Raw genomic sequence first — 19,812 nt, 5'->3', positions numbered from 1 at the left:
AAGGAGGGAGCACATTACCTGCAAATTTTATTAATAAGATTAAAAAAAATACACATGGCAAGAGGCGGACAAGGACCAAAGCCCCTTTCAAGTGACCTATACAATATATGAGATCCTTTACAATCAAAGTATATAAAGAAATCCCAATCTCAATCCAAACACAACAGAAACGAAAGGAAAATATGCAACAACATGGAGTTTGGAGCCTAACCAATAGACTAAGAAGAAAGCAGAACAAAGACCAATGTGCAAGAGGTGGGAGTTTCTCCCATAGGGCGCAACAGGCAGTGAATTCAGGGTAGGACTGCACTGAGAACTTCTCCCAAACTTCAACAAAGATCCAAGACTTTCACTTAATACCTACCAACACCACAAGGCAGTTGCTGAAGAGAAACCGTTGCTACAGATACTACTGATGGCAAAAGACATCAAAATGTTGAAAATCCTGTAATTGATAATGAAGCTGAAGAAACGGGCTTTCTTCTTTTTCTTCTTGTTCTCCTTCTCCTTCCTCTTTATAAATGTGAAGTTGTTAGCCTAGTGTCTATAGCACATTATTTATTTATTTATTTATTTGCGCAAGGAAAACTAAACATCCCACTTCAAAATCCTACAGACCTGAATAGAAATCATACAATCCAGGGGACTAGGACAATTTAGGGGACAAAGACGGATCAATCAGAAGAAATCCATGAGAGAACAGAGCATCTGCTGCTCGGCCTAGAGAACAGACTCAATCATTCTCCAATTGCCCATGACAATGAAGAGAAAATCTTGTGATCTGTTGCATGCCCAACGAAACCACCAAACCATTATAGCCAAACCACTACTGCCAATCTACATAAACAATCCACGATAGCCAAACAACGCCAATTTAGCCATGCCATCACCACCAAGACCCAACAAATCAACAGAAAAACACAATTTGGGCTAGACCATCCACTATGCTGTTACTTTCTTTGAAAATGTGTGAGATTTGGGTGGTTTGTACCTGGTTGTTATTTGTCTAGTTCTTCTAACACATGCCAAACCTTCTAGGTTGGATGAGTGCATGGCAGTTTATGAGTCCGTCAACAATGACTTTTAAGTTAGATTTGATCATAATAATCTTCACCCCGAATTGTTTCCATAATTTTAGGCTGTTCAACAAGGTCTTGGCCTCCATGGTAATGCTGGAGACTACTTTTTTTTGTTTTTTTTTTTTTTGGAAGATTCTAAAAAAAAAAAAAGGAAAACTTATTTTTTGTTGAAGAAATGAAAAGGCAAGTAGGCACTCAAAACTTATATGAATATAGGGTTTTTGGCACATGTGTGTGTCGTGTCAACTGTGTTTAAGGTGGGCCCCACTAATCAAGTTGGTTGACTAATTGGTTGGGCCAAATGATCATGGTTAAAATGGATTTGATAGAATAATGATATGAATGATTTACTTGAAAAGTAGGTTAGGTTGGTCCAGGTGTCAACTGGCCATACCCACTTCTAAGGCCTGCCCATAATGAATAGGATTCTCAACTTCTTGGGTTTGGGTTCAATCCTAGAGTACTGGTTTGATTGGGTTTGGGTCAGGCCAGATCCAATTAGGTTCGGGTTGGGTCCAGGTCAGGGCAAATAAGTATATTTTTACATTGTTAGGCTCACTTATTGAAAGGATTAGATTGCACACACGTGTGCCATAATGAAATATGCTTGTTATATAAATGGTCTCTCTTGCATGCATATGGCTTGGCAAATCCCATTCCAATTTCTTATGGTGAATATATAATATGTATTTAATATAGAAAAATGCTCCAATGTTCTTAGAGCACTATAAGTTATAGTGCTCCTAGTTACATTGGTACACTTTTACAATTCAATGTACTGATCTAGACCGTTCATTAGATCCAACCTACATTTCATGAGATATGGTGCAAACATCTTATCAATTCGACAAGTATTAATCATTTGATCAATGGCCTTTAATATGGATGGTTAAGATTGTTTTCGCAAAATAGGTCCAGTGAACCATTTGATCTGTCAATTTGTTAGGATCCCATCAACCATTTGATCTGTTGTGGATTGCTTATAATTCTAAAATATAAATATTTTCAGTCAATCAAAACCATCCCATCCCATCTATGGCTTGGAAAAGGGATGGATAGAGAAAAATAAGGCCAAATCAATAATGGATTGGATCATCTGATCAGTACTATTTTTGCATTATAGTCTATGAGTTTTGGAGTTAATAAACGGTTCAGATTGATCGATTGGACTATCCAAGTGAACATATGCAAGTACATTATACCTTAGTTCTTAGATAGTACCAGAGCATTTCTCTTTACAATCGATTTTATGTCGAAGCCCATCCATCTGTTTTTGAAAAATCTTCACGGTATCAGAATCCAATCACCACCAAAACCCATCTGACAAATCCGACGATTCCCCATCTCGCAAACCTGTTGCCCCCGCCCTTTCAACACCCCCCTAAAACCCATTCCAGCGACCTTCCTCAATTATGGTGAACCCAATCCGTTTCAAGACCCATCTCTGCCAGCAACCATCCAAAAACAAAAGAACACAAATAGAAAAGAAAGGGCAAAAAAAAAAAAAAAAAACACCCTACCTCAAACCTTCGGCACACACGCCTCTCTGTTCTGCTCCCACGTGCAGACCAGACGGTGCTCCACCTCTCGGACCAGCGCTCCCTTCTCCCTCAGCCTGTGGACCTAACCCCCGTTCGACCTCTTGACCAGGAATCAGGACCGGACGGAACCGGACCAGACCAAGTCTCTTACAAAAGCCCTCTTAGGCCACTCTGTTTTCATACTACAACACCTAAAAGAAACTTTTGATACTCTGCAGGACTATCATCTTTGGGGCATCTTACATAGAAATGCCCACATTGAAACTTTCTAAAGGCCTACCTCGTGTTTATTTGTCATCCAAAACCGTTAATAAGTTGTTTCTCACACACACGAAGGGAAACACCACTTTTGATCAGAAACTCTTGTGGCCTACAGGAAGTTTTCAACTGTGGTTGTTCAATCACCATTGTTTCTTGTGGTGTGGCTCATTTGAGATTTGAAAATGCCTTATTTTTAAAATGATGCCTAAAATGGGCAACCGCAATGGATAAACGGAGTGGATATAACACAGGCATCAATTTGCATCGAATGCCACTTTCTTGTGCGGGAGCCCTCTAAGCAGAAGCTCTGTTCGTGAATTGGACATGAGCCCAATCATAAGCTAGATAAGTGAGCTAAATGATAGGAAATAATCCTTAATATGACTGGGAAACTGATGGAGGGAGTGGATGTCACACGTACATTATGGCAGGCCCCATATAGCTATCACCTACAAGAACATCCCATATGCAGGGGCACATACAATTCACGTTACGAGTACTTTTGGCGAGTTTGTAGAAGTGGAGATGGCCGTTGGAAAGGTGGGCCCTGTTACATGGGAGAAAGCACAAATTACGGAAATTGTTGTTAAAAAATTGATTAATTGGATATCTGAGGCGCGGATGAACATGATCAGGTCGATCACCGTCCCCCTCAAGGATAACTACTCTGAATTATGGAACTTCACTTTTAATAGAGACTTACGAATCTATGGGGAAGAAGCAAGAAAAATAGAAAATAATTTCTATAAAATTCATAATTTGATTGATAGATGAAATAAACGAGTTCACAACCCTTTAAATAGGGATACTAAGTCATGGGAGAAGTTTCATAATCAAACTACAACTAAAACTCCTAGAAATCGCGACTTAATATAAATAGTAAATTTACTATTTATAGACGGCCATGATGTCTACTGGTGAGCATAGTTTTCAATCAAAAATAGTAAGTATCTTATTTGGCTTCACCATGATGTGTTCCTAATTATTCTAAGCACTTTTCATGTTGAGCGCAACTCCTAAAGCCCAGCGGATGAAGACTTGTACTCAAATTAAAACTTACTATAAATAGTAAAAAATGAAAATAAAACGGGAATTCGATTGTCGATCTGATGTTATTTCACAAATTCGGCGTGGGCAACCTAGTGTAGTGGGTTGGGTGGCTAAAGTAGCTCATCCTACCCCAAAATCATATATGGTACATCGAATAACTAATTTTAGATTGCGAGATATGCCTGATTTAAAGTCCTGACGATTCGGATCACTTTTGCTTGCGATCGGGCCTTTTCTGGTCCATCTTGGCCATGAAACTATCCGCGACCCGCTATACATAAGTCCGCTCCACTTCAAAAGAACTTGTCCTTGAGTTCTCATCCTGTTTTGGTTCATGATACTCGGTCAGGTCCGCGACATTGGAAGTCTGTAAGATTGTCGTGTCATCCGGAAGATCAACAACGTAAGCATTGTTATTAATCTTTTAGATGATTGATACTAGTCCAATCTTCTTATTATTTAATTTTTTGTATGTTTTAGTTAGAAATCTCCCTTTGCATAGATGGACCATAACGTGGTCGTTCATGTCGAACACCTTTTGTCGCTGATACTTGTCCGCTTGCTGCTTGTACTTCTTGTTCAAGGCATGTAGTTTGGTTTTCACCTTTACATGAATGCCCATAATCTTGTCTACCATATGTTCTGCTTTAATGCTCATGCCTGAGAGTTTGGGCAGAGGGACTAAGTTAAGCGTGTAATGAGGTACTCGGCCGTAAATAATCTGGAATGGGGCCTTTTCTGTCAAGCGGTTCACCATGTTGTTGAATGCAAACTCCGCTTGAGATAATATCAAGTACCACTGCTTCGATTTTTCACCTGAAATATATCGAAGGAGGTTTCTCAACGTACAACTCACAAACTCAGTCTGCCCATTAGTCTGTGGGTGGTAGGCGCTGCTGAACTGAAGTCGTGTATCGAATCGAGTCTAAAAAGTCCGCCAAAAATAGCTAATGAACTTCGTGTCACAGTCAGAAGTATTGGTCTTGGGAATCCCGTGTAGCCGCACAACCTCTCTGAAGAATAGATTCACCACAAGTGTTGCATCGAGAGTTTTCTTGCATGGGATAAAGTGTGTCATCTTGGAGAAACAATCTATCACCAGGAACACTGAATCCATGTCACGTTGTGTTCATAGGAGACTAAGCATAAAGTCTATAGATAAATCCTCCTAAGGGTCGTCAGGCACAAGTAACGGAGTGTAGAGGCCCGTATTTTGAGATTGCCCCTTGAAGGTCTGACAAACATGGCAACGTTGTACTGTTTTTCCCACAACACTACTAATTGCGGCCAGTAATACCTCTCCTCCACTAGAGCTTGTGTCTTATCTCACCTAAGGTGCCCACTAAGGCCACTTCCATGTAACCCCTAAATAATCTGCTCCCTCAAAGAACTTTGGGAAGTGCATAATCGATTACCTTTGAAGAGGAAACCGTCTTGTATATGTAAGTCACTAGGTTGACCTTCTTGGCACTTCATCTAAGAATCATTAAAGTCCTCGTCCTCAGCATATAACTCCTTAATACAGTCGAAGCCCACCACCTCATTGCTCATTGTAACAAGTAGTGATGCACGACGACTAAGTGTATCAACCACCGTGTTTTGTTGCCTTGACTTGTGTTTTAGAATGAACGTGAATTCCTTTAAAAATGTAACCCATCTAGCATACATACGATTTGCGTTACTCTGACAATTAATAAACTTTAATGCTTGATGGTCGATGTACAAAATAAACTCTCTTTGAATCAGGTAATGTCGTCAATGTCGCAGCGCCTTAACAACTACGTACAACTCAATCTCATATGTTAACCACTTCTTTTGGGCTTCGCTGAGCTTCTTATTATAGAAGGCTACCAGTCTACCTTCCTGATCGATAGACCGAAGGGCATGACCAGCCACTCATTCAACCCTTCTTTGCTCTTGAATGTTGTTTTTCACTCATCGTCAGGTCGGATACAAATCCGATGGTACCTGCTCCTCAGATCTAGCTTAGAGAACGCCTTGGCCCCCTTTTAGCATATCGAGCATGTTGTCTAACCATGGTATTGGAAACCGATATTTGATGGTAATTTTGTTGATTGTCCGGCTGTCAACACACATGTGTCAGCTCCTGTCTTTTTTTGGCGTTAATAACGCTGGCACGATACATGAGCTTATGCTCTCTCTCAAAAGACCCTTACGGATCAATTCATCTACTTGCCCTTGAAGTATCTCATACTCTTTCGAACTCATTCGATAGTGAGGGCAGTTAGGCAGGGTAGTTCCAGGGAGGAGGTCTATGTGATGTTGGATGTCTCTCATGGGGGGCGATCCATCAGGTAAATTTTCAGGCCGGACTTTTTAAATTCATTTAGCAATAGTCTTGAACTTAAAGGAATGTTTGAGGGTTCCGATTTGTCGCCCTTCACCACTACAGCGTATACCTTGTCGATTTTCATGGATTCCTCCATGAAATCCTGAATGGTCAGGAGAGAACTCTCCTACACTTTAGAAGCTTCAGGGTGGTTCTTTGGTGCCATAGGGGCAATGATTATTTTTCGACTATCTTTGACGAAGACGTAAACATTATCTCGTTCTCGGTAGGTCGCATCATGGTTCGACTGCCATAGTCAACCAAGTAAGATATGGCATGCTTCCATGTCAACCACATCATAAAGTATTTGATCCTTATAAGTTTTTCTAATTGAAAATGAGACAGTGCATTGTTCAGTTACCTTAGTTTCGTTCACATTTTTAATCCAGCCAATTGAGTATAGGGAAAGATGTTTTGTCGTTGATAGCTGTAACTAGTCCACCATCACTCTTGAGACAATGTTCTTACTACTGTCACTGTCTATAATTATATCACAGACCTTATCGTTGATGGTGTACCGCGTATGAAATATATTGTGTCACTGTGGTTGTAATTCCTTCCGTGGAGCGTACAGTAATTGCTTTACAACCAGAGATTCGCCACAATCATCGCCTCTCCATTAATCACCATTTGCTCCTTCCTCAATGGCTTGCTCATGTTCATCAAAGCCAGGGTCTTCTTATGCGGTCTCACCTTCAATGCCCCCTTCATTTATGGTCAAGTGGGTTGTGGGGCATTGAGGACATGTATTTGATAAGTGGCTTGGTTGGCCACAATGGTAACAATTGTTCGACCTTGTCCGAATGTAAGAATTTAAAATCATACTTGGACCAGGTATTATGGGTGCTAAACATTGAGGCCTAAATGAATCGTTCCCCGTATCATAGTTTGCTATTGTAGGAGGTTGATGACGTTCTCCTACTAGTTCTTCTCCCCGTGCCAGCACTGGATCCTACGTGGGACCCGTCATGGGGGGTTAAGTTGAAGGATAAGGCCGAGTAAGAGCTCTTGCAAATTGTGTTTCTGCCCTACCTGCCAATTGAACCGCTTCATCCATGGTACCGACTGAGTGCATCTGGACTTGGTCTTGAATTGTTAATCGTAGCTCACCTATAAATCGTGCTACCTTCTGTGATTCAGTATTTGACAAATCGTTTCATGTTACCAACTGCTAAAATTCTTTGGTGTAGTTGGCGATGGTTCGATTCTCCTGTTGGCAGTTTTGATATTACTGGAAAAATACATGCCCGTAATCACTAGGAAGGAATCGTGATCGAAGAAGGTGTCCGATCCATGGTCATGATGGATAGGCACCTTATTCTTTTGGGCACGTGAGAGTTGCAATTTCTCCTACCATATAGAAGTACCAGATTTTAATTTAAACGCTACTAAGTTCACCTTTTTATGCTCTGACATGCCCATGTAATTCAAATACGTTAAAACTAGGAAGTTTAGCCTTAGTCTCTTTCAGCACAATCTAGATGATCGCCTCCATGGATTAGTCATCAGGTAAAGTCTTCATTAAAGTCTTCGTCGCTAGAGCTCGAATTATTTGGTGTAACCCTACGATATACCACTGGTAGTGCTCTACGAAAATCGGGGTTGTGATGTACAATAACCATAGGCGGAGGAGCATTGCCTAGGGCTCAGGGTGGAAGTAACGCATCCGCAAGACGGTCGAAAGTTGCCTGTAGACCTTGCATAGTCAATTAACTCTATCGGTGGAAAGCTTCCATTCTTTTCAAAAGATAACGAATCCCTTGATCACCGCCCACAGGATTTTGGTTCATACCTTCATTGTTTGTCATCGGCCTGAAGGGAATCCTCGCTCTAATACCAATTGACGTATGGATGAACGTGATAAGGTCAATCACCACCTTCCTCAAGGATAACTACTTCGAATCCACGGAGCTTCTTTGGACTCCTCATAGAGACTTCTCGAATCCACGAGGAAAAAACAAGAAAAATAGAAAATAAATTCCAAAAATTCATAATTTGATTAATGGATGAAATAAACGAGTTCATAACCCTTTAAATAGGGATACTAAGCCATGGGATAAGTTTCGGAATCAAACCACAACTAAAACTCCTAGAAATCGCGACTTACTATAAATAGTAGATGGTCGTGATGTCTACTAGTGCTCATGGTTTTCGGCCAAAAATAGTAAGGGCATGCTTGTTAATGCTAAAAACTTTCACTTAATATGAAATCCGGAAAGCCATCGATATTAAGCGGTGTTTATTAACACTAGAGAAGGAAATTGCTCCATTATTTTATGCTGTATTTTTTCAATGAAGGAGGTCTCACTTGATTTTGTGAATCCAGAAAGCCACGAATATATATATTTTTATCTAATATTGCCCTGTGCAAACAAATATTTACTTGTTTACCTGATAAATAACTTGACTTTCAACGTGTGACACTTTTTTAGCCCACCATAATTTATAAGTTACATCCACACCGTCCATCAACTTTTTTATATAATTCTAAAGCATAATCCCAGCAAATATGCACATACAAAGTTCAAGTCAACCACACCACCAAAAGTAGTGGGAATGGAACCACTACCGTTGAAACCTTCCTAAGGTCCACCAATGAGATTATTTGCCGTCTAACCTCTTCATAAGGTCACACAGACCTGGATGAAGAGAAAACAAAGAAAAGAGCTTTATCAAAACCTTCTGTGGCCTTAAGAAGTTTTCAACGGTAGACACCCAATTCCCACTGTTTCTTGTAGTGTTGCCTACATGAGCCTTAGATCTGCTTGGATTTTGGATATTATTCCCTAAAATGATATGAAAAAATGGATGGACGGTATGGATAAAACACATACATTACGGTAGACGTACCCCACGTAACCCTAGACAGGACTCTCAGTCTCTAGCAACCCACGAGGCAGTACCGAATCCCGCCCGGATTTGCAGGGGGAAGCGGATCGTGTGGTATGCCAAACGCGGATTTCCAGTCAAAGTTCCTGCGCAAGGATGCTGGGTGGGGCCCACGATTTGTTTTTTAGAAATCCACCCCGTCCGTCCATTTTGAAAGATCAATTTAGGGTGAGAGATCGAAAATTAGGTGTATCAAACGGTCAAGTGAGCCACACGACAGTAAATAGTTGGCATTCAGTAAGCCGTGGGGGAAATGATTCCCACCGTTGAAACATTCATAGCGTCCACCATGATGTTTATTTTCCATCCAAATTGTTCATAAGGTCATACAGACCTGGATGAAGGGAAAAACCAAATATCGGATGGGTCCAAAACTTTTGTGACCCTAAGAAGGTTTCAATGGTAGATGTTCAGTCCCCACTACTTTTTGAGGTGTGGTCCACTTGAGCTTTGGATCTGTCTCATTTTTGGCTTAGGACTTAAAATGTTCTCACCAAATGGACAGACAGTTTGCATATAACACATACATCATGGTGGGGCCCACTAAACTTGTCGACGTCAACACACAGCATAAGTTCACCTCATTGGCTCTCCATGCGGATTGCCCAGTGACGCTGCAATAGGGAGCAGGCTATTGGACAGGGCCCCACCATGATGTATGTGTTTTATCCACACTGTCCTTCTATTTTTCCAAATAATTTTATAGCATGAGCCCAAAATTGAGACATATCCAAATCTAAAGGGGACCACACCACAAGAAAATAATGGTGATTGAATATCATCATTAAAAACATTTTAGGGCTCATTGTAATGTTTATTTACCATCCAATGTGTTCATTAGGTCACACAAACCTGGATGAAGGGAAAACACAAATATCAACTTCATCCAAAATTTTTAAGGTCCCTAAGAAGCTTTTAATGGTGGGCATTCAATCACCACTCCACATGAGATTTTTGGACCTTCCTCATTTTTGGTATCATTCCCTTAAATGATATGGAAAAATGGATGGATGGGATGGATAAAACACAAACATTATGATGTGGGCCACACAACACCATCCAATAGCTAGGGACAAGTAACATTGTCCAATCCGGATCCACTTAGGCGAGTGGGATTCCTGACTGTGGGGTCCACTGTAATGTTTGTGACTACAACAAAAAAATGAAGCAGATCCAAATCTTAGATGGACCATAGTACATGAAACTGTGGTAAATGATAATTAAAAATTTCTTGTGAGCCACTAAAGCTTTGGATTAAGATGATATTAGTGTGGTCTCTTCATTTAAGTCTTTTTGACCTTATCAATAGGTTGGGTAGCAAATAAAATTTTGGTGGAATCTATGTAGTTTTTAATGGTAGGGATTCAATCATGACTGTTTCATGTAGAGACAGGGGCAAATATGTCAAATTAACATATTTCAAACATTTTGGACCTTAGTTAACAAATAGGTTGCTCTAGACTCGATACTTAATTTTCCAACTTCATATTCAGACTTTAGATTTAGATTTAGAGTCAGGCTTTAGACCTCAGATTTAACAACCAGGCCCTAAGTATCTTATATGGCTTCACCATGATGTTCTCCCAATTATTCTAAGTACTTTTCATGTTGAGCGCAACTCCTGAAGCCCAATGTAAGAAGAGTTATACTCAAACTAAAATTTACTATATATGGTAAAAATGATAATAAAACAGGAATTCAACCGTTGATCTGATGACGTTTCCCAAATTCATCATGGGTAACCTAGCATAGCGAGGTTGGGTAGCTAAAGTAGCTTATCCTACCCCAAAATCATATATGGTACATAAAATAACTCATTCTAGATTGCGAGATACGCCTGATTTAAGGTTTGACGGTCTGGATCACTTTCACCATGGTCTCCTTTATCTTTTTCCTGTGCAGGTGCTCGGATCTCGGCGAAGGTGAACCAAATTTTTGCATCAACAACTACCTTTGAAATATTTGTCTGGCCACAAAGTTTTACATTAGGCTAATATTTTTGTGTTTTCACTTCATCCCATGTAAATGGTTTGGATGGCATACCTAAAATTAGCTTACATAATAGATAAACTTGATAAATTTCTCACAATCATCACAGTGGACCCCACATAGCATCTCAAACTTCTTGGGAAAGGATTTGAGATGAAATCCACGTCCTTTTGAAAGCCCAGGACACAGCCAGGGCTGTCAAGGAGCTGGCACTGGGTTGACCTGGGCCCAGATTTTGAACTGTTTTGAGCTGGGGTGTAGGGCTAGCTGCCCTATTCAAAATTTAGATTATGGTAGGCCCCAGCTCAACCCATTGACAGTACACCCAAGTACTGTGATACATCTATACTGCCCATCCATTCGGTCAGATTATTTTAGGGAATGAATCCAGAATTAAGGCAAATCCAAAGCTCACGTGATCATACCATAAAAATTTTAAGGCTGCATAAGTTTTGGATCAAACTGATATTTGTGTTTACCGTTAATTCAAGTCTTAGTAACCTTATGAATAGGTTGGATGGCAAATAAACATTACGGTAATCCTTCAAAAGTTTCAACATTGCTTTTGTTGTATGTTTCGATCAGCTAGTGGTCAACCTTATTTTTGGGCTCGTGCATTAAAATGATATGGCAAAATGATTGGACGGTGTGGATATAACACAAACATTATGTTGGGGCCCACATAACTTTGGCAAGTGTTCAAGAAATTTTGGTAAAACGTGACCAAAAGTTTAATCAAAATCGCGTGGTCAAAAGTGACCACGTGATTTTAATACAAAAGTCTCAAGTCAAAATAGGAGGCCTTTAAAATTCCAATACGGATCCTCTGTTCGCGTCAAGCAGCCAAATTGTTGTTTTTGTAATCTAATTGGCCCGTGTGATTGTATAATGCATTGAACGATGCATGACTGAGTGCGATGGACCAATTACCATACAGCAGAGGAGATAAAAAGCAGGAAAGTCGTAATTTTGGCAAACAGATGATCTAGGCTCTTCTCACTATGTTTTCATTAAAATAATGTTAGAAACTACCGATGGTCCATATACCTAAAATGGCACCTAACAAAAACATATCAATATCTAAGATATGGATGGTGAAAATTCTAAAGAGTTAGAGGCGAGATAAGATCCATCGTATCTAATTTCATCTATTACTTCCCATCCAAGTTAAGGGCAGTTTGGATCGTGTGCGTGCAGGAGTTCTGCAAAATATACTTTTCTTTCTATCAGCCATGGCAATACATAAATCTCTATCCCTTGCTTTTCTGCCCATTTTCCTACCCTTTCTTTTTTCCCATGCAACATCATTTGCAGCAACACCATCACCGCCACTCCCTGAAGCAGAGGCTCTCCTGAAATGGAAAGCCAGCCTCTTGCCATCACAATCTCTCCTTTCATGGTCACTTCCTGCTGTTAATGCTACCACCAACACAATCTCTCCCTGCAAATGGACTGGGATCTCATGCGACAGCCTTGGAAGCGTAACAGATATACGCCTACCAAGTGCGGGCTTGCAAGGTAAGCTCGACAACTTAAGCTTCCTTTCATTTCCAAACCTCGTCCATCTCAATCTCAGTGGCAACACCCTCACTGGAAACATCCCAGACCATATTGGCACTCTTTACAAACTCACTTCCCTCGATCTATCTACAAATAATCTTTCTGGCATTTTACCCATTTCAATGGCTAATCTTAGTAGCATTTCAGAGCTTCACATGTCATTTAATGAAATAGGAGGCGAACTAGCTCCCATTTTCTTCACCAATTGGACCAAACTTATCTCCCTTCAGTTCCAATACAATCAACTCACCGGAAACATTCCATCTGAAATCAGCTTGCTTACAAATCTCCAAATCTTGAACCTCAGGGGAAATAAAATAAATGGATCAATACCTGTAGAGATAGGGAATCTTGTGAATTTGAATGTGTTAGTATTGTCCCGTAACAATCTGACTGGTCCCATCCCTCCTTCTTTGGGTAATTTAACCATGCTCACAAATTTGTATTTATACAAAAATCAAATTTCAGGCACAATTCCTGAAGAATTAGGGAATCTCAAGAATTTGGTTGGGCTTGCATTATACCGTAACAATCTCACTGGGCCCATCCCTCCTGCTTTAGGTAATTTGAGCAACCTAGCACTTTTGCATCTCTCTGCCAACCAAGTTTCTGGTTCAATTCCATCAGAAATAGGAAATCTGGTTAATCTCAAGAGGCTTGATTTGTACCGCAACCCTCTAACAGGTTCCATCCCTTCCACATTAGGAAAGTTGACCCAGCTTACTTTTTTGTCCCTAATTGACTGTCAATTATCTGGTTCCTTGCCTCAAGAAATGATGAACATGACAAATCTTTCTGAACTCTTCTTGCATGGCAACAACTTCTCTGGCGATTTACCTCAGTTATGCTATGGTGGATCTCTTAAAAGATTCACTGCATTTGACAATCATTTCACTGGTGAGATCCCAAAAAGCTTCAGAAACTGCACTAGCTTAACAAGAGTGCGAATCAACGGAAACCAACTTGCTGCAAATGTATCAGAAGCCTTTGGTGTATACCCACATCTTACATTCATCGACATCAGTGACAACATGTTTTTTGGTGAACTCTCGCTGAATTGGGGAGAATGTAGAAACCTGACAAAGCTACAATTCTCTGGGAACATGATCAGTGGTAGAATTCCTGCGGAGATTGGGCAGTTGAGGCAGCTAGAAGTGCTTGGTCTTTCTTCAAACCATCTAGTAGGAGAGATTCCAAAGGAATTTGGGAAGCTGACTTCTTTGTTTGACTTGACTTTAAATGATAACCAGCTTTCTGGTCTGGTACCCCAAGAGATTGGAAAACTATCCAATTTAGAGGTTCTTGACTTGTCAATGAATCACCTAAGTGGTCCAATACCACCTCAATTAGGGGATTGCTCCAAACTCCACTATCTGAAATTGAGCGAAAATGTTTTGAATGGAAGCATTCCTTATCATATTGGTAACCTTGTATACCTACAGGGCTTACTAGATCTAAGTCATAACTCCCTCAATGGACAGATATCACCACAACTTGTGAAATTGATTCGGCTAGAAAAGTTAAACCTCTCCCACAACATGCTGTCAGGCTCCATTCCACCTTCTTTTGAAGGGATGTTCAGCTTGCAATCCATTGATTTTTCATACAATGCTTTGGAAGGTCCTATTCCCAACAGCAAGAACTTTCAGAATGCTCCTGCAGAGGCATTCATAAAAAACAAAGGCATATGTGGTGAAATGCAAGGCTTCGAACCTTGCAATGCCTCTTCAATAGGTCATGGCGATGTGAAGAAAGGCCGCAGAGTTCTATTCCTCATTATTCTTCCTCTCTTGGTGACCTTGTTTCTTTTATCTGTAATTGTTGGCATTTCTTCTATTTGTTACCAAAGAAGAAGAAATATAGAGAAAGGGGTTCTTGTGAGGAGCAGCGAAAATCCATTTTCAATATGGAATTATGATGGGATTGCTGTATTCGAAGATATTGTGGAGGCAACAGAGGGTTTTGATGACAAATATTGTATTGGAACTGGAGGGTGTGGGAAAGTTTACAAAGCAAATCTACCAATGGGCGAGGTAGTAGCTGTGAAGAAACTCCACCCACTCGAAGGTGCGGATCATTCTGATCAAAGAAGTTTTAGAAATGAGATACGAGCATTAACTGAAATCCGTCATCGCAACATTGTGAAGCTTTATGGTTTTTGCTCCCATGCCCGATGTTCGTTTCTAGTCTACCAGTACATGGAAAGGGGAAACTTGGCAAGCATCCTACGAAATGATGAAGGTGCTGCACAACTAAACTGGACTCTAAGGGTGAAGGTTATTAAAGGTGTGGCCCATGCTTTATCTTACATGCACCATGATTGCACCCCGCCGATTGTCCATAGAGACCTATCAAGCAACAACATTCTATTGAATTCAGAACTTGAGGCTATTGTCTCTGATTTTGGAACTGCAAGATTGTTAATACCTGATTCATCCAATTGGACTACACTTGCAGGCACTTATGGATATATCGCTCCTGGTTAGTCACTAATACATTCTCAATGCTTTAATAGTTTTATTATAAATTGGTCTTTATTTTTCGTAAGTTTTCCTATTATTTGTTGGCAATTATGTTCTATAAAGTTTGTGCATTAGTTACAATACTATTGTTGGATGTGGCAATCTAGGGTGACTTGAATACGAGAAAATTCATGATTGGAAAGTTTCCCTTTTCTCTCTAAGATTGCTTAATCCAACTACTATAAGAGGCCTTGTAAAGATAATATGGCTGCAGTTGCACTGTAAGACTAAACCCTGATTCACACTTACCAAACAAGCTTTAACCACATTTTATCAGCCATTAAATTTGTGGCAGCGAACCATTTTTAACTATACATTTCTTCTCACCAATTGGTTGGATAGAATCCTTCCATAAGTGTCATTTATAGGATCTTCTCCATTTATGATATAGTTCATGTTTTCAGATTTTCTGAAGTGATTTACATTCATACCAGGTTTAGATGGATGAGTTAAGGCTATTTAAGAAATGATTGAAAAAGCTCATGGCTTCTAGTCCATACGAGTAAATTCGAAAATGATGCATTAGGAAATGTGGCATCGTGCAATGCTCTGCCAAGAGATCCCAAAGCATGGTTGGGTTTTCTTTGTTATACAAGGGTTCCATAACTCTAAGATCCAAACCGTCCTCGTGGTGTCCCACACAATGAATGCGCCACGCAACAAAAGAAGTTCCTAAATTGGAAAATCCTAGCCATTGAATCTATGTTGAATGTGCACAATTAGCTATTGTTTTTCCTTGATTGTCTACCTGCTGGCCACCAAAATGGTTAAGATTTCCAATTATAGAATTACTAATGCATGTCCCATCCAAATTGGGGCTCACTATTCAATGGTTTGGTCCTTGTAACTATGGACCCCACCAGTACAGACTTAAAACCTTAGGAGAATATCATAGATACTCATGGGTGGGCCATACACAGATGAAATGTGTTGCTACAACAATACCTATGCACACCATTACACTCTAGTTCTCACATGCCAACTTCTCATATGTTTGGGACATCTGAGACATACATAAAAGTAGCCCTGACCATGCAGATGACCTGACATAATGATTAAGATAGTCCCCTTATCGGGCAGGCCACCACCACGTCAAAACAATGGACAGTTTTGAGAAGAAGAAGACGGAAAAAAAAAAAAGCGAACAATATGCACTCAATGTATATATGTGGCATGCCTGATGAGTGAACTATCCTGACTTTCTAGCAAGATCAACTGAAAGTTTGGCCCATCTTATGCACATCCCAGATGTACCAAACACATCTTGGCACATGCTCATTCTGTAGAGATGCCTTAAGGGTTAGCTCACAAAAGCATAGAAGATATGAAACCTACATTAAGAAACCCATGCTAGGTTGATATATGAATAAGAGTTTATCTATTGATGATTACAAAGAGTAAAGAACATGATTGAACTATCTTCTTTCTTGCAGAACTTGCATATACAATAAGGGTGACTGAAAAATGCGATGTATATAGCTTTGGCGTTGTGGGATGGGAAGGCATCCTGGGGAGCTCATCTACTCTTTGTCATCACCAAATATGGAAGATATATTTCTAAATGATATGTTGGACAAACGTCTCTCTAATCCGATGGCGGAGGTTGCACAGGAAGTCATATTTGCAGTGTCCATGGCACTTGCATGCATTCGGCTGGATCCAAACTCTCGGCCAACCATGCATCATGTGGCTCAGGAGCTATCCGTTGGTGGGCCTTCTTTCTCTCTAGAGCCATCCCATGCACTTACATTACGTCAACTGATGGATCTCAAGGTATAATCGGGTGTATAGAAATTATCATGGTTGTGGGCTTGTAGTGGCAAGAACGTTATTATTGTGTGTGTCTATTGTATGAAAATAATCAAGCATAGGGGTTTTTCTTGTTGTGATACATACATAGGCCAGTGTGTGGAATCAATGTCTATTTAGAATGTATATTTCTAGTATTGGTGATCAAAATTCAAATGTAATAAATGTAGGCTGAAAGAATAAAGATGTTTTCTTTTGTGATGGTTATCTTCTAATTGAAGGTTTTTATGCCAAAGAATTTCCCTTCTACGAATTGTAATCCTTTTCTGTGATACCAATTTTGTACTAATGTGTTATTCAGAACAGAAGAACATGTTTATTTGTGAAAGAAGGCCTAAATTGTGGCTTCTTTAAATAGAAGAAAAAAGAAGAAGAACTAACTTCAGTTGACCTTGTTGCAACTTGCTACAATCATCTTTCTTCTTGTTTGAAAGTCTTTCAATAAAATGATTTTATTTTTATTTTTATTTTTATTTATTCATTTTTTTAAAAAAAAGAAAGTTGGGAGCATACTATCTACAAATTTCATTGATAAGATAAAAAAAAATATACACCTGGCAAGGAGTGGACAAGGACCAAGCCCCTTGCAAGTGACTTATACAATATATGTGATCCTCTAAAAACAAAAATATATAAATAAATCCCAGTCTCAATCCAAACAAGACACAAATAAAAGGAAAATATGCAACAACCCAGAGTTTGGAGATAACCAATAGACCAAGAAGCAAGCAGAATAGGGACCAATGCGCAAGAGGCAAGAGCTTCTCCAACAGGGTGTAGCAGGTGGGGAATTCAGGCTAGGATTACACTGAGAACTTCTCCCAGCCTTTAACAAAGATTCAATAGTTTTACTTAACACCCACCAACACCATGAGGTAGCTGCCGGAGAGAAGCCAATGCTGTTGATATCTATCACTGACTGTGAGGGACATCAACATGCTGAAAATCATGTTGCTGATAATGAAGCTGAAGAAACAGGTTGCATTCTCCTCCTTTATTAATGTGAAGTTGTTAGACTAGTGTACGTAGCATAATTTTTTTCACTAAGGTAAACCAAACATCACACTTCGAAATCCTGCAGACCTAAACAAAACTCATACAATCCAAGGGACCAGGATGGAGCAATCAAAAGAAATTGCTGAGAGAATAAAGCAATTATTACTCTGTCTAGAGAGAACTCCATCATCCTCCAACTGGCTACAACAATCAAGGAAAACTCATGTGATCTGTTGTATCCCAATAAACCCGCCAAACCACTACAACCAAACCACTACTGCCAAGCTATGCAACCAACCCACTATAGCCAAACAACGCCGATTCAACCAAGCCATCACTGCCAAGCTATGCAACCAACCCACTATAGCCAAACAACGCCAATTCAACCAAGCCATCACTGCCAAGACCCAACAGATCAACGACAAAGCATAACCATAGAATGGGAATCAACTCACATTTCCAGTAAGGAGCACCTACTTCCACTTGATGCTGCCTAAACTCGCCTATCCATGGTTAACGCCCCTCTCACGTCAATGTCACTTGGTTGATTGTTCTGCCTTTTGTACACCCATTTTCCTTTATTTTCACTACCAATATGGGCTAGACCATCCGTTATACTGTTACTTTCTCTAAAAATGTAGGAGATTTAAGTGGATTATACTTAGTAACTCTTTGTATAGCTCTCCTAGTGCATACCAAACCCACCCTAAACTATTTGCATAATTTTAGGTTATCCATTAAAGCCCCGGCTTCTACAAGAAATAGAAGAATTACTGGCGCTTTTTTACCTTCGGCCAACATATACAGCCATTGTAGATATGAATCACCGGCACTTTCCTGTGGCCACCCCTAATGTGGGAAACGATTGCCCCCAAAAGGTTTTTTACCGACGTTTTTTTACGATGACCTTTATTGGCGATCACATAATCGTCGGTAAAAGGTCAAAAAAGCCACATCTCATCTCTCTCTCTCTCTCTCTCTCTCTCTCTCTCTCTCTCTCTCTCTCGTCTAAAAAATCTCCCATCAGACCTCTCCCAAACCCTAACCCTAATTCCAACTCCTTCCCATCCAAACCTACGCCCGTTGGAAATACTGCATCTCTTGAACGTTCTCTAACTCCTCCTTCGATGATGGAATCATGGAAGATTTCCTCTCCCAAGAATCCCTCTCCCAAGAGATCTACACCGTCCCTTTCTCCTCCTAAGATTCCTCTATTTGGTCCCTTGATCCCTCTCTCAATGGCTTTGATACATTCCCCCTCATCCACCTCGCTTGGCGCTGTCCAAGAAGCCGAGGAAGCTTCGTGCCTCTTTGTCAAAGATGGCCAATTCTGCGTGAGCGTCGACATCGACGTTGATGAAGGTGCAGGAGTTCGGGGAGATGGAGCATGTCAATGAGGTGAATTTCACGTTGGATGATCTGAGGCCTGGGCAGCTTGTGCGGGTCTGGCATGGCAGCTTGTTGTTGTTATTGTCAATCTGCAGGTCTGTCGTGTAGCAATGGGTTAGGGTGAAGGGGTATGTTTAGTCGTTATTGGGGTTTTGATGGGTTTCCATTTCTTGCTATGTGAATTTGGTAATTTTGTAGTTCTTGTATGTCTGTGAAATTTACTCGTTTGAATTTCCTGATATTTGTGTCAGTGTATTATATAATACCATGCTCTGATGGGTGTCTTTTCATTATGGGGTATTTGCAATTCTCCATAAGCATATGTCATTGGTTAATGTCTTGGTATCTTTTTATTTATGCTTATTTCCTTTTTGGAA

At 40.2% G+C, this 19,812-nt stretch overlaps 1 protein-coding gene and 1 long non-coding RNA gene across 3 annotated transcripts in view; one reads left to right on the top strand and one right to left on the bottom strand.

The window, feature by feature from the left end:
• Positions 1-7: 7 nt before the first annotated feature.
• On the bottom strand, positions 8-2,846 carry LOC131230894 (uncharacterized). Its single transcript, XR_009164127.1, has 2 exons — positions 2,600-2,846; positions 8-360 (listed from the first exon to the last, which is right to left on the bottom strand). It is a non-coding gene; the product is annotated as an uncharacterized LOC131230894 (long non-coding RNA).
• A 9,328-nt stretch (positions 2,847-12,174) lies between these two features.
• The window catches only part of LOC131230693 (MDIS1-interacting receptor like kinase 2-like), a 70,481-nt gene continuing 62,843 nt past the window's right edge, over positions 12,175-19,812 (top strand). The window contains exons 1-2 of one of the 2 annotated variants that reach the window (XM_058226617.1): positions 12,176-15,200; positions 16,675-16,734. In XM_058226617.1, coding sequence (XP_058082600.1) covers positions 12,392-15,200; positions 16,675-16,734 — 2,869 coding nt within the window. In that variant the 5' untranslated portion in view covers positions 12,176-12,391. Of the gene's footprint in view, positions 15,201-16,674; positions 16,735-19,812 lie in introns of both variants that reach the window. The other variant, XM_058226618.1, reaches the window with a different exon arrangement.

This window comes from Magnolia sinica, chromosome 17 (genome assembly GCF_029962835.1).
Source record: "Magnolia sinica isolate HGM2019 chromosome 17, MsV1, whole genome shotgun sequence".
NCBI lineage: Eukaryota > Viridiplantae > Streptophyta > Magnoliopsida > Magnoliales > Magnoliaceae > Magnolia > Magnolia sinica.
This window is presented reverse-complemented; position numbering and strand designations above follow the sequence as displayed.